The sequence below is a fragment of the Ornithorhynchus anatinus genome, chromosome X1 (assembly GCF_004115215.2).
Source record: "Ornithorhynchus anatinus isolate Pmale09 chromosome X1, mOrnAna1.pri.v4, whole genome shotgun sequence".
Taxonomy (NCBI): domain Eukaryota; kingdom Metazoa; phylum Chordata; class Mammalia; order Monotremata; family Ornithorhynchidae; genus Ornithorhynchus; species Ornithorhynchus anatinus.
Genome location: NC_041749.1, coordinates 91,597,021 through 91,611,395, shown reverse-complemented (window position 1 = coordinate 91,611,395; position 14,375 = coordinate 91,597,021). Strand labels below are relative to the sequence as shown.

General features: G+C 59.6%; 2 protein-coding genes across 5 annotated transcripts in view; both read left to right on the top strand.

Moving 5' to 3' along the window:
• Nucleotides 1-3,430, top strand: part of MTMR14 (myotubularin related protein 14) — a 48,930-nt gene extending 45,500 nt beyond the window's left edge. For all 3 annotated transcript variants that reach the window (XM_029051368.2, XM_029051369.2, XM_029051367.2), the window contains one exon: nucleotides 2,855-3,430. In XM_029051368.2, coding sequence (XP_028907201.1) covers nucleotides 2,855-3,035 — 181 coding nt within the window. In that variant the 3' untranslated portion in view covers nucleotides 3,036-3,430. The remainder of the gene's footprint in view (nucleotides 1-2,854) is intronic.
• A 1,155-nt stretch (nucleotides 3,431-4,585) lies between these two features.
• On the top strand, nucleotides 4,586-14,070 carry CPNE9 (copine family member 9). Of its 2 annotated transcripts, XM_029049753.2 has the most exons (21): nucleotides 4,586-4,723; nucleotides 5,497-5,537; nucleotides 5,812-5,858; nucleotides 6,138-6,241; nucleotides 6,443-6,479; nucleotides 6,777-6,779; nucleotides 7,154-7,230; nucleotides 9,069-9,132; nucleotides 9,409-9,512; nucleotides 10,068-10,172; nucleotides 10,266-10,307; nucleotides 10,495-10,570; nucleotides 10,738-10,791; nucleotides 10,911-10,972; nucleotides 11,442-11,488; nucleotides 11,708-11,889; nucleotides 12,302-12,429; nucleotides 12,709-12,811; nucleotides 12,993-13,050; nucleotides 13,267-13,340; nucleotides 13,591-14,070. In XM_029049753.2, the coding sequence occupies exons 1-21, from the start codon at nucleotides 4,656-4,658 to the stop codon at nucleotides 13,768-13,770; spliced, it is 1,656 nt and encodes a 551-aa protein (XP_028905586.1). In that variant the 5' UTR covers nucleotides 4,586-4,655; the 3' UTR covers nucleotides 13,771-14,070. The 2 variants fall into 2 exon arrangements, with proteins under 2 accessions (XP_028905586.1, XP_028905587.1); XM_029049754.2 differs by lacking the exon at nucleotides 6,777-6,779.
• Nucleotides 14,071-14,375: the final 305 nt, after the last annotated feature.

Here is a 14,375-nt window from a genome sequence, read left to right as displayed (position 1 = left end):
AGGGAGCACATTTAAATGAACATTTAGCCCCCTCCCTTGTTGTCTTGGACATGCCAGCAGGAGGGAGAGGGGTGATGTGCTTGGGCTGGGGGAGTGGGAAGGAAGAATGGCTTTTTAGGACATTGCCCTTGGAAGAGGTGGCTGGAGGCAAAGGAACTGGGGCTAGGTCTTGACTCTGCCCAACAGGCCCAGTGCCACAGATTTTGTAAGAAGACCACTGTCCTTGCAAGGGCTGGGGGCTGCTGACCCTACAGGCCTCCCCCAGTGACAGATGTGAGAGATGGCTCTTCTTCCCAGGGACCTCCAAACAGGCAAATGCCTAAACCCTCTAGAACTGACTGGAAACTCTTTAAAGATGTCCAGGGCTGGAGATTCCCCACCCTCCCTTGGTAGCCTGTGCCCGTGTTTAATCTCCCTGACAGTCAAGGAGCTCTTTAGATCTCATCCAACTCTCAGTGCAGTTTAAGCCCATTTCCTCTCGTTTAGTCCTCTGTGGATATGAGGAAACTGGCTGGCTCCCTCCCCGTACTAATCCTCTGTAGACTCGATGCCTGTTAATCCCTTCCTACTCCTCCCCCCCACCCCCCAACACACACACACACACACACACACACACACGGCTTTCGCCACCTTTTCTGTAGTCTAAAACCCCTCTGATTTCTTTAACCCTTCAAAATCACTATGGAACTTTGCCCTGATAAGCTTTGGATTCAGCAGCCTGATTGCAGCCAAATTGAGGAGGGAGAGAGAGAACCTAGGACCTGCGTCACATCCAAGGAACTCTGCAGGTGCAGGTCGAGTGGAGAGGCGCCCTCCCAAAATCCAGTTTCCATAGTGCAAATCACAGGGTCTGTTGTCTGTCAACTCTGAGGTCCAGGTGCCCTAGAAAGGAGGCTTTGATGGGTCAGGACCAGAAGCCACGGTACAGGCTGACCGCAGGAGAACCATATGGGCACTCTTGGAGGTCTTGAGTGGGAGACAGGGCCTGAGAGCCTGACTGACTCGCTGCAGGACGCTGCCATGGGCTTCAGCTTTTCCACCCCCTCTGGAGGCTGCGGGCCAAAAAGGATGCCCTCTCAAGGACCTTCCTGGCCCTGGACTCTAAGGAGTGCCATGTGGGCTAACTCCTTCCTGCCTGGAGCTATCTCTGCGAAGAGCGTTAGGAAATCTGAATTGGGGTGGTCTTGCCCTTGGATATTCTGTTGGCCTCAGGTGCTAGAGCTTTGTGGGGGGTTTCCAGTTTTATTCGGAGCAGCGACTTTAAAAGGAGCATATTATGAAATTTTCGGGTCTCGTGTGACAAGGTGTCTGGGGTCTTTGATTTGTCCACGTGACACGTTCTCTTGGCAGAAGGCAGGGTTTACTTACATTTATTGCTCTGCCTAAATTCAAAATGGGGTGGGGCAAGGGAAGGAAGCCTGCTTGGTTTGGGTTAGCAAATAGAGACAGTGTGGCACCCTCTCCTCTGATCATCTTCCCACAGAGGTGAGGGAACTTGACATGCGGTTGTGCAGAGGCAGATATGAACAGGGAAGCCTAGAGATAGGAGAAGCTTGGCAATCAGCCAATCCACCCTTCTGGACCCTCATAGAGCAGAGGAGTTGTGTTTAATATGCCTTCCTGTGTGCCTGCTGCTGTACATAGCTGTGGTGTAATTATGAAATGGTGACCTCTTTGTGTTTAATCTGTCTCCTGCCTTATCACTGAAACTCGTCTGGATCCCAAGACTCAGCTGCTAGAAATGGTTTGCAGCTGCCCAGGCCTCTGTTGAGAACCGAGCTGGGAGCCACCCCAGACTTGTAGAATCGGGGCAGGAGAGCTAGCAGGGGCAAATCTGACCCAAACCAATTTGTCTCCACCTCTTTGGGTGGGTCACCTGTGGCTTCACGCTAGGAAAAGGATCTGTTAGGCTGGGTAGCAGTAAACCAGCCTGGCTCTGGAATTAGTCCAGTGCCCAGTGGTAATCGGTTGGAAGATCTGGCTGGAAAATAACTCCAGCTGATTGATCTGGAGGAAGGAAAATGGAATAGAAAGCCTATTTTGGTACGCTGTGAAAGAGATCCTAAAGGGGTGATGATGGTGGTTCATTCATTCATTCAGTCGTACTTATTGAGCGTTTACTGTGCAGAACGCCGTACTAAGCGCTTGGGAAGTACAGTTCAGCATCCTCGGAGAAAGCGGAACTAGGGAGGGTGGGAATGGAGTTGTGTGGAGAGGAGAAATAGAAGAAACTTTCTCCCCGCCTCCAAATTCCCTTCCCCAGACACCAAGGGGCCAGAGCCAGGGGCTTTCACCAGCGTTGGCGGTGATTTGTATTAATAATGATGATCATTGTGATGGTATTCGTTAAGCGCTTACTGTAGCTAAGCACTGGGAGAGATAAAAGTTTATCAGGTCCCACGTGGGGCTCACAGCCTTAATCCCCATTTTACGGATGAGGTAACTGAGGCACAAAGAAGTTGTGACTTGCCCAAAGTCACAGCTGACAAGTGGTGGAGCCGGGATTAGAACCCACGACCTCTGAGGGTCTCCCAAGCCCGTGCTCTTTTCACTAAGCCACGCTGCTTCCCTCCTGAGCACTTGCTATGTGCGGAGCACTGTACAAAGCGCTTGGGAGAGTACACTATCCTAGAACGGGCAGACCCGTGCCCCGTCTACAAGGAGCTCCCAGGCTAAGGCATTAGCGGTTACTGCGGGTCAAGCGCTGGGGTGGTTGGGACGTGAGTGATTTCAGGGTGGTGGCTCCTGCTTGTCCCAGTGGGGGCCGTGGAGGAGAAGTGGAGTGGCAGAATCAGGAGAAGCTGATCTGCTTACCCTGGGACCGCTGATTGCCTCACCGTGTTTTCTTTCTCAGACTCACAGCACTGACCGAGCGGGAGTCTCGGCTGGAGGAAGTACGCTCAGCCTTTTTGGCCACCTACAGCAGGACAGTTGGCCTCAAATCAGTGACTTCCAGCCCATCGGGGGCAATCGGTGGCCTTCTGGAGCAGTTTGTACGGGGTGTTGGACTTCGAGGAACCAGTAGCACCCTATGAACCGCTCTCCGCTCCAGTACAATCTCCTGCTCTCCCCAGCTGAGCCACTGGAGGAATCAAAGCCATGAGAGCCCAGGGCCAGGGATTCTCTCGCCACTTACTCTGGAACCTTCAGGGATGTGCCTGGGCCGTGGGCAGTTTCTAATCCTTCCAGCCTCTGACTGTGACCACGTTTTTTCTCCTTCCCTCCTACTCGTTAAATCCCTCTCTTCCCCGGTTAAGTTGATCTCTTCGGCCCTCGGAGTTGCACAGGGCCCTCGGTTCAGTTCTCGGTCGTCAAGTCTCAGCCTCTCTGTCGTGGGGAGAGACTGTCTTTTACCACCGTTACTCCGAAGTCACCTGCACGCAGGATGAAGTGTCTGACACAGTCACGAGTAAAAACGTGTTTCGAGCAACCACTCTCCCGATCCTTTCTCGTAACGCGCGTGCGCGCGCTCTACTACCGCTGCCACGCTCCCCTCCAAGTGCAGTACCGGACCTGGGAGACCCAACCTAACGAGGGAGTCGAGGGAGTTGGTGCGGCGGGGGGGGGGGGGGGCGTTTGGGTGTACGACGCCGTGCGTCTTCCCACTCCCGGCTGCGTCCCCACGAGCCCGTCTTAGAGAAGGTGGGGGGTGGAGGCGGCAAAAGGCAGCGGGGCGAGGGGAGCTGCCTTCCGTCTGGAGAGTCGCTCGCGGAGGGCTAAGGCCTTTAAAAGGTAGGGACGGGTCGAAGGGTGGGGAATTCGGTCGTATTTACTGAGCGCTTACTACGGGCAGAGCGCTGTACCGAGGGCTCGGAACGTGCGACTCGCCGACGGATAGGGCCGGTCCCTGCCCGACGACGGGAATCGGGCCCCGAAGGCCCCGAGACCCGTGGCGGAAAACGGATGGCGGTAGGGGCCGTGCGGAGAAGCGCCTGGGTGGGTCGCCTCATCTTACGAGGGGGTGGAGGGAAAGAAAGTGGGGGGGGGGGGGCTTAGCGAGGGCACTGGCTCCAGGGAGGAGAATTTGCGCAGGGGGCCTAGGTCGAGACCACCGACCGCCTTCCGCTGCTGGAGCCCAGAGAGGAAGCTTGGCAGGTGAGTGGGTCCCGCCCATAGGGGTAGCCCCTGGGGCCGGCCCTCGGGTTCAGAACCGTGGACAGCAGCGGTGGTGGTCCCCAGGTGAGGTGGGAGGACGGCCGAGAGCGGCAGGGCTGGGGTCGGGGCGCCGGGGCGGAGCGCGGGAGGGGCCGGTCTCGCCCCTGGTGGACCGGGGGCCGGAGCCGTCCGAGGACCGGGTGGGGGGAGTGGAGGGGGGCGGGCAGGGGCTTGGACCGAGGGGCGGAGGGCGGGTTCCCGGGCATTCCCCGCGGGGAGCGGTCCCGAGGCCGCGCTCGGCGCTTTTCTGGGCGTTCGAGGCTAGCGGCGGCGGCGGCGGCGGTGGCGGAGCCGGGAGGGCGCTCTGCTGCCACCTGCGGCCCGCTCAGCCCGCCCCAGCCCCACTCGCAGCGGCGCCGAGCCCAGCCCGCTGCCGCCGGGGCAGCCCGCACCTTCACAGGGCCCGCCCCCGCGGGCCCCCTTAGCCCCGCCTCGGGCTCCGGCGGCCGCCGGGACACCCCCCCTCTACACACACCTCGCAGCCCTTCCAGCCGACCGCCATGGCGTCGCCGGGAGCTTTCGACCGCAGCGTCCCGGCCACCAAGATCGAGATAACCGTGTCCTGTCGGTGAGCGGCGGCCCGGGCTGGGGGCTCCGACGGCCGGGCGGGACCAGCCCCGGCCGAGGGGTTGAGGGGAGGCGGAGGGGGAGGGGGCCGGGAGATGCCGGCCGAGGAGCTTTAGGTGGGTGGCGCGGGAGAGAGGGGGCAGAGCCCCGGGCCGAGCTCCCGGCCCCCTCGGAGGGCTGGCGGTTCCGACCCCTGGCTGGACTCGTCCGAAAACCCGTGGAGGAGCCAGGGGCCGAGGGGAAGAGGGGGCCGGGGCCGGATCAGGTGGGGAGGGGGATACGGAGAGGGGCTGGGGGATCGTAATGGGAAGAAAGTTGTGGTAGTTCAGCCCGGGGATCTCCTCCTACCCCACCCCTCCCCAGCCCACTGGGGTTTTTCCAGTCGGGCTTTAGGCTCCGGTCCCGGGCTCCTTGGGCGCCGCCGGGCCCCTCGGAGTGGGGGGCCGGTTCTGGTTTCAGAGCAGGGTTCCGAGCGGCGGCATTGGTAGGGGGGTCTACTGGCGGATTGGAGGAGGGATCCGGAGGATCGGGGCTTGCCCCGACTGCCCGGGAAAGAAATCCTCTGTCCCTCCCCGTGGCGGAGTGGAGCTGTCCCCTCGGCCGGGAGCCCGGCTCTGTTTGCTTCCTCCCTCCCCATCCGTGGGCCAAATGAATCCGGCGGGGCGACAGGAGGGAGAACATCGGGAATTCTTGGCCTGCTTTCACCCACTGCTTCTGTCCGTTCGTGCACCTGTCTCCTCTCTCTCTCTCGTCTCTCTCTCTGTCTCTCTCTAGGAACCTGCTGGATCTCGATACCTTTTCCAAATCCGATCCCGGTAGGCGGTTCCAGCCCCCTGGGCCGGCGGGTCACTCCTTCCCCCATCCCCGCTCCACGTTCCCCCAGAGCTCCCCGTTCCGAACACTCCCGTCGACTTCCTCCGCTTCTCCCTTCCTTCTCTTCTCCCCGGTCGGTCCAGGTCTCCCCTTTCTCCCTCCCTCCCTCCCTCCCCCCTCCTGTTCCTGCGGATCGTCTCCTTGGGGACTCCGTCCGGCGGGGGAGGGTGGCAGGGGCGGGAGGGCCTAGGCTGACGGACTCGCTCTCTTTGGCAGTGGTGGTGCTGTTCGCGCAGAGCAGGGCCAGCCAGGAGTGGAGGGAGGTGAGTTTTCGGTCGGGATCTCCCCCCTCTGTGCCCCGCTCTTCCGCCCCCGGCTCGGCCCGGCTCGGCCCAGTCGGCCCTCCCTAGGACGGAGCTCGGAGCGGCCAGCCTCTTGTGAGGGGGGCGGCACGGTCCCGCTCCTTCTAGGCCCTGGGCCGGAGCGACCCCCCCTCCCGCCCCCTCTCGTCCGATCGTCTGTTTACGGCTGCGGCAGCCGCGCCCTAAGCTTGGGCGCTCAGATCACGGGTTAACCCGTCGGTGCCCGCACACCCCGCCCAGTTCGGCCGGACGGAGGTCATCGACAACACGCTGAACCCGGACTTCGTGCGCAAATTCGTTCTGGATTACTTCTTTGAAGAGAAGCAGAACCTACGCTTCGATGTGTGAGTTTCTGGCACGCCCGCTCGCCCCGCCCAACCCCTCTGTCGCCTCCTCTGCCACCTCGGGCCCTCTGTGCTGGTCCGCACTGTGCCCGCCCGTAGTCTGTGCCCGCCCGCAGCCTGTGCCCGCGCTACGCCAGCCTCCTGCCTCCCTCCGACGCCGCCCCGCAACCCACACCTTGCTCCTGCCTCCTTTCTCATCAGGTACAATGTGGATTCTAAAACCAACATCTCCAAACCGGTGAGCGCTCCTTCGCCCCTTTTCCTCCGAGCGGCTCGCCAACCCGGCTGCCCTCCTCAGCCTGGGCCTTCTGTGTGTACGCTGGTCTCTGGGGCTCCAGAGAGCGACCTTCCCTGTCTGTCCTTCCTCCCCACCCCAAAACACACACACATACACACCCCTAGTCACTGCTGGGGCTGGGGAGGGAGGTTAGGGGAAGGGGGGCATAAACCCGCTGCCCGCCCCCCCACACCGCCAAGCCTCCAAGTCACCCAGTTGACCGCTTCTGTTTCCTTCTTTCGCCGCCGGGATCTGCAGAAGGTAAGGGCAAAACCGGGGCAGGAGAAGGGTGAGATCGCTCCCCTTTCTTCTCGCCCCAGGCCGGGATCGAGTGCCGGAACGGAAAGGGTGGGCTCAAACCCCTGAGCTGTCAGCGCGCCGTTATTGGCGTGCGCGTCACGTCTGTCAGGTGGCCCAGAGACCCCTTGCCTCCCACCCCGTTTTAGAAAGTCTCCGCTGGGCTCTTCTAGGCCCACTTAATCTCTCCCGGTAGCACCGCCGGGCCCCGGGGGGCTGGACTCTCCCGGCCGGTCCCCCGGGAGGGGCGGTTGCCAACTTTCTCCACCCCCCGCTTTCCCGGGGCTCCGGGGCTCTGCACCGCCCCGGACCCTGCCGGCCTGGTCTTTCCGCTGCAGGACTTCCTTGGGCAGGCGTTCCTGGCCCTGGGCGAGGTGATCGGAGGGCAGGGCAGCCGCGTGGAGCGGCCCCTCACGTGAGCTGGGTCTCGGGGAGGGTGAGGGCCCCCATTTCCCCATGGCGACGTGCTGGACCCCCCCCACACACACACACACACTAAACCCACCCAGGAGGGTGGGCGTGGGCTGTGGGAATGTCCTTTACGCTGGAGGTGAAGAAGGAATCCCTTCTTCGAGAGGCCTTGCCCGACTAAACCCTCATTTCCCCCTATTCCCTCTCCCTTCTGCCTCGCCCTTGCACTTGGATCTGTACCCCTTAAGCACCTGCCAGTCACCCCGCCAGCCTGGGCAAAGAGGGCTCCTTTCTCTCCCCCCCCCCATACCCCCCAATTGGTAGCACGTGGCCAAGGGGTGAGGGGGTGGGGGCTGCCCCACCCAGCTCTCTTAACCGGGACAGACTACACACAGAGCTGTGATTTCTTTTCGTGTCTGTCTCCCCCTCTAGACTGTAAGCTCCTGGGGGACAGGGAGGGTATCCACCAACTCTGTTATATTGTACTCTCCCAAGTGCTTAGTACAGTCCTCTGCATACATCGATACATCCCATCAATTGATCGAAAGTCACCCACACTGCTCTGCTGAAAATCGTGACGGAATGGGGAATGGGGAAGGCTTAGAGGTCTTGGGAACCCCTTTAGAAGCAGATTCGAACAAAACCGGGACCCGCTGTCATTTTACCAAGCCCTTAACTTGGCTGAACCAATTCAAAGGCTGCCAGAGAATCTGCCTAATGGACTGGGGCCTGTGGCGGTCGTCTGACCCTTCCCCAGACCCCCGCTCTTCAAATGGATTTGTCTCTGCTACAGTGTGAGGTGCCCGGGCTAGAACATATGGGAGAAGATCACCGTCTCCCTTCCCTTGCCCCCCCAGTTGCACCTATCCGGTAGCCCTTTGAGGCCTCTAGCTCACCTGGGCAAAGTGGACTCCTGCCTCCTCTCCCCTCCCCCCCGCCATTCATTCATTCGCTCAATAGTATTTATTGAGCACTTACTATGTGCAGAGCACCGTACTAAGCGCTTGGAATGTACAATTCGGCAACAGATAGAGGCAAGCCCTGCCCATTGATGGGCTTACAGTCTAATCGAGGGAGACAGACAGAAACAATAGCAATCGATAGAATCAAGGGGATGTACATCTCATTAACAAGATAAATAGGGTAATAAAAATATATACAAATGAGCGGACGAGCACAGTGCTGAGGGGAGGGGAAGGAACAGGTGGAGGAGCAGAGGGAAAGGAGGGGAAAAGGGGGCTTAGCTGAGGGGAGGTGAAGGGGGGTGGGCAGAGAGGCAGCAGAGGGAAAAGGGGAAGCTCAGTCTGGGAAGGCCTCTTGGAGGAGGTGAGCTCTCAGTAGGGCTTTGAAGAGAGTGAGGGGGTGGAGGTGGACCTAGGTGGATGGGCTGCCTGACCCAGCTCTTTTAACCAGGACAGACTGTGGAGGAAATAGGGCACCTGTCAGCAAGATGCTTCTTTTCCCTAAGGGTCCTAAAGGAGGGAGGACACCCTTGCCCAACCCGAGCAATGCTCTGTGGTTCCAACTGGGAGCGTCAAAGGCAGGGGATTCCGAACGGGTACCCAGAGAGCCGAAGGGATGGACTTTCAGTCGCTCAATTAATCAACCGTGTCTATAGGGAACCTTCTGTGGTACGGTAGCCCGAACGAAGCCTGGCCACGAGGAGCTACTTCCTCTGACTAACTCTGGAGGAACCTCCAGCCCAGTCCTCACTCGCCCTCTATCTCCCCCCCCCCCCCCAACACACACACACACACACACACACACACACACACACCCCCCACCACCCCCCCCCACCACCCCCACCCTCACCCTTGCTGAAGGTTGTGGTCTGGTCACCAGGGGCATTCCAGGAAAGAAATGTGGAACAATCCTCCTAACCGCTGAGGAGCTCAGCAATTGCCGGGTTAGTGTTACAGGCCTCTGGGGGTTGCGGGGCGGGGGGGTAGATTTGCTAGTTTTTCCTGGGATGTAGCCCCAGGGGGGAAAGCTGAGTGAAGGGGGGATCCACATGGCCTAGAGGGTAATGAGGAATCTGTTGCTACCATCTATATGCCCAGTTCTGGGCTCTTGCCGCCACTTTCCCTCCTGACCATTGGGGAGTTGGGGAATTGGGCACTGAGCGGAGATGGGGGAACCCTGGGGCTCCACCCACTCAGTTGCCCTCCACCATCTCTCCCAGGATATTGCTACGATGCAGCTCTGTGCTAACAAACTGGACAAGAAGGATTTCTTTGGGAAGTCGGACCCCTTCCTCGTCTTCTATCGGAGCAATGAGGATGGCACGTGCGTTCCTTTGGCTCGCTGGGCTGGATTTTGGACCCCACCGTCTTGGGCCTCAGAACTGAAACTGAGGAGGCAGGCTCCTTTTGGGGTCTCTGGAGATTACCTAGATGGGATCAGACTTCCCCTCACTGTTCTATTTAGGTCCTGTCCCTATTCAGGAGTCCCTCACCCCGTGCCCAGCTTCACAATATTCTCAGCTTTCAGCTCTCCATGCCTAGTTCCTCCTCTTCCTCCTCCTCCTTTTCTTTTTTTAATGTTATCTGTTAAGTGTATACTATGTGCCAGGCACTAAATTAAGCTCTGGGGTAGAGGCAAGCTATTCAGATTGAACATAGTCCCTCTCCCACATGGGGCTCACAATCTTCATCCCCATTTTACAGATGAGGTAACTGACAGAGAAGTGACCTGCCCAAAGTCACGCAGCAAACAAGTGGCAGAGCTGGGATTAGGACCCAGGTCCTCCTGACTTCCAGGCCCGCGCTCTATCCACTAGGCCGTGCTCCTCTTCCTCCGCCGCCTCCCCGCTTCCCAGCAGCCTCCACCTTTGCCTTCTAGGTTCACCATTTGTCACAAGACCGAAGTGGTAAAGAACACACTGAACCCCGTGTGGCAGCCCTTCCAGATTCCCGTCCGGGCACTCTGCAATGGTGACTATGACAGGTGGGGGTTATGCTTTGTGTGGAGAGGGGCCCAGGCAGGGAGGGGCTTGCTCTCTCAGACTCTGGCTAAGTCACTTCCCACGCTGTATTTCAGGACCGTGAAGATAGACGTGTATGACTGGGACCGAGATGGGAGGTGAGGCTCCCCTGGTGTGTGCCCCCAAGCCCTGCCCAACGCAAATCCCTTCCCCTCACTCGGAGACCTGCCCTGCCTTCCGGCACCGTCGGCCTCAGGCCCGACCCCTTCCTTCTTCCTGCCCGCATCCGGGACGGGGGACGATGGCCTCCCCCAGTCCGAGCCCTCGCCGTCTATTCCATTGCAGTCATGACTTCATCGGAGAGTTCACGACCAGTTACCGGGAGCTGACCCGAGCCCAGAGCCAATTTACAGTGTATGAGGTGAGACGCCCCAGTTTATCCGGCAGGAGCCTGCCCTCGCCTTGCCTTTCCTCTCCTCTCCTGTCGGCCCTGGCTACTCACTGCTCCTGCCCATGCTGCCCACCTCTCCCTTGCCCCTCCCACCACCAGCCCTGATTGCCATTTCCTTCTCCACTCCGCACTTGCAGGTTCTTAACCCTCGGAAGAAATGTAAGAAGAAGAAATATATCAATTCAGGAACGGTGAGTTAGGGGCAGTTGTCCCAATTCCTGCTTAGATCTGGTTTCCCCCTTCTCCCCCTTTGTCCCTCTTTCCTCCCCTCCCCTAGGCCTCCATCCAGGGCTCTCATCCTTTCCCATAGGTGACACTGCTCTCTTTCACTGTGGACTCCGAGTTCACCTTCGTAGATTACATCAAGGGCGGGTGAGTTTGCTGACCGAGGGGCCATGGATGCATATCAGGTGCCCCCGGTCCAGGCACCCATTTTCTTTCCTCTTGCTACAGCTGCTGGCTGTTTGTGTGTGTGTGTGCACGTGCATGCGTGTCTGAGGGGATGCATGTATGTGTGCATGTCTCCCCTCTCCCCACTGCTCCCCCCTGCTCCACAAACCAGGGCCCCAGCTAGACCGGGAATCTCCTGACACTGCTCAACCTGGCACCCACTGGGCCCCACTATAAATGACAGGGGGACCAGAAAAGTCCAGCCTGGATGGGGGAAGCTTAGCCAGGGGACAGGCTGGGTTGGAATGTGTCGATCGTTCTATTGTACTCTCCCAAGTGCTTAAGTACAGTGCTCTGCACACAGTAAGCGCTCAATAAATGCAACTGAATGAATGGATTGGGTGCTAAGCCCAGAAAGGGGAACGCAGCCCTTACTGTTCTTATCCCCCAGGACCCAGCTGAACTTCACAGTGGCCATAGACTTCACAGCCTCCAATGGTGAGTCACAGGCATCTGGCTACCCGCTCAGGGAGGAAGAGGAGGAGGCCTGGGGCCCTCCTCCTGCACTCCCTGGGGCAGCCAACCATTCTCCTTTAGGGGGAGGCACCTCCCAACATGGAAGATGCCATCCCCCTGGCCAGGGAAGTGGGCTCGGGGAAAGAGTCCGGGTTGGGTGACTGGGAGGACTGGGTGGCCAGAAGGACTGTATCCTGGCAGGGAATCCCCTGCAGCCCACCTCCCTGCACTACATGAGCCCGTACCAACTCAGTGCCTATGCCATGGCACTCAAGGCCGTCGGGGAGATCATCCAGGACTATGACAGCGACAAGCTCTTCCCGGCCTATGGTTTTGGAGCCAAGCTGCCCCCCGAGGGCCGGATTTCCCATCAGTTCCCGCTGGTAGGAGGGGGTACCTGGCAGGCAGGGCCTCACCCCACCCCCGCCCCCGGCCATCTGACCCCAAGATAGGAACGAAGAGCTAGGGGCAGTCAGTCCCTCCATCTGCAGCCTGTCTCAGTGGAATAGAGCACGGGCTTGGGAGTCAGAGGTCATGGGTTCTAATCCCGGCTCCGCCACTTGTCAGATGTGTGACTTTGGGCAAGTCATTTAACTTCTCTGTGCCTCAGTTCCCTCATCTGTAAAATGGGGATCAAGACTATGATCCCCACGTGGGACAACCCGATTTCCTTGTATCTCCCCCCCCCCGCACCCAGTGCTTAGAACAGTGCTTGGCACATAGTAAGCACTTAAATACCATCATGATTATTATTTGCAACACCCCCACCCCCACCCCAATCCCCTCTCCTGGCAGAACAATGATTCCGAGAATCCCAATTGCGAAGGCATCGAGGGGGTCCTGGAGAGCTACTTCCAGAGCCTGCGGACTGTTCAGCTCTATGGCCCCACCTACTTCGCCCCAGTCATCAACCAGGTGGCCCGGTGAGTGGAGTGGGGAGAGAGGAGATTCGCAGAAGGGCCGGGAAAGTGGGGGGTGGCCCTCCACCGGAACCCCCAGAATCGGAGGCCAGAGGGTGACGTAGGGCACCCCACCCTTGGCCACTCGTCGTTTTCTCGGTCTGTCCGTCACGGATCGTTCCTCTTCGCCTGGAGCCCGGCCTGGCCTGAATGAGTCACCGGGGAACCATGGGAGGGCTTGGCAGCAAGCGGGGAGGAAAGGGGGCTTGTGGTCCAAGCCCCGGGGGCCTCGTCCTACCGCAGGGCAGCCGCGCAGGTCTCGGACGGGTCCCAGTACTACGTGCTCCTCATCATCACGGATGGGGTCATCTCAGACATGACGCAGACCAAGGAGGCCATTGTCAGTGTGAGTCTGGGGTTTGGGGGTGGGGGTGGGGTGGGGGGGGTGGGGGGGAGGGACGTCCTGAACTGGGGCCCAGGATGAGCACATCCCTCCTGCTCTGGCTGCAGCTCTCTCTGCTGCTGCAGCCAGGCCCCCGGGCACTACCCCCTCTCCCCCTCCACACACACCATCCACTTCCTTTCAGGCTTCCTCACTGCCCATGTCCATCATCATTGTGGGAGTGGGGCCTGCTATGTTTGAAGGTGAGTGTGGTAGGGTAAGTAGGGGTGGGGGAGAGGCCTTGAAAATGACAATGAGGGCTGGGACTGATTCTGTTCTCCTGATGGTAGTGGGGGGTGGGGGAGGTATGGGAGGGACAACTGAGAAAAGAGTGGTCAGGGCGGGGGGGGGAGAGGAGAACAGCCCAGGGCCCGGCGGCCCTCCTCCCCCAGGCCCAGCAACAAATGTTTCCTCTACAGCGATGGAAGAGTTAGATGGGGATGATGTGCGGGTGTCCTCCCGTGGCCGCTATGCGGAAAGGGACATCGTGCAGGTAGGACTGGGCGGGACCTGAGGGACACGGGGGTGGGGGGTGGTTGGGGGAACAGGGGAGTCGTTCCACCTGGCAGAGGGAGGGATGAGAGAACTAGGCTGAGCCCCATCCCCAAGCCCGGGCTTCCGTCCTTTTGCCCTTTCTAACGTAGGTCCTCCTACCAGCTCCCCTCTCCATCCCTCCCGCCAACCCGTCTGCCGGCCCGCCAACCCGTCTGCCCACCCGCCCGTCCCTCCCTCTTGTTTTGCAGTTTGTCCCTTTTCGTGACTACATAGACCGTTCTGGGAACCAAGTGCTGAGCATGGCCCGGCTGGCCAAAGATGTGCTGGCTGAGATCCCTGAGCAGCTGCTGTCCTACATGCGCAGCCGGGACATCAAGCCAAGGCCTGCCCCGGTCTCTGGCCCCAGCTCTGCCCCCCTGAAGCCTTGAGCCCCTCCCTTCTGCCCCCCGCCCCCTCTGCTTCCTGCACATAGTCACTAGCGGGCCTGGCCCGGCCCGGCCCAGCCCAACCCAACCCAGCTCTAGCAATGAACCTGCAGGGGAAAGACAGTCCTTGCACTGAGCTGCAGTGGGGACCCCCCTGCCCCTAGCTGGCGGGGCCAGCCCAGATGGACGAGACCTGCCCGATCCAGGATTGCTAAGAGAGAGACCGTGGCAGGAATAGAAGATGGATCCAGTTGAAGCCATTGTGTTCTCCTGCCAATAATAAATCTAAGCTTCATCCCTCAACTTTCTCATGCATCTGGTGTGGGGAGAGTGTGAGTTTGTGTGAGCGCGTGTGTGTGTGTCTGCTGGCCTCTGTGTGCATGCACATGTACAGGGCAGGCTGCTGGGTGAGAAGTTGAGTCTGGAGCAGGAGCCCAAGCTGTTTCAGGGCTGGGGGTGTGAAGGGATTAATACAATCTTGGAATGTGGCTTGAGGCAAACTCTAGACTCGGGACAGTTTTGGCTCAGGACAGTTTGACCCTGGGGGCGGGGGGCGTCACCAGCTGATAAAGAGGGACAGAGTCAAGGGGTGGAGTCCGCCATCCATC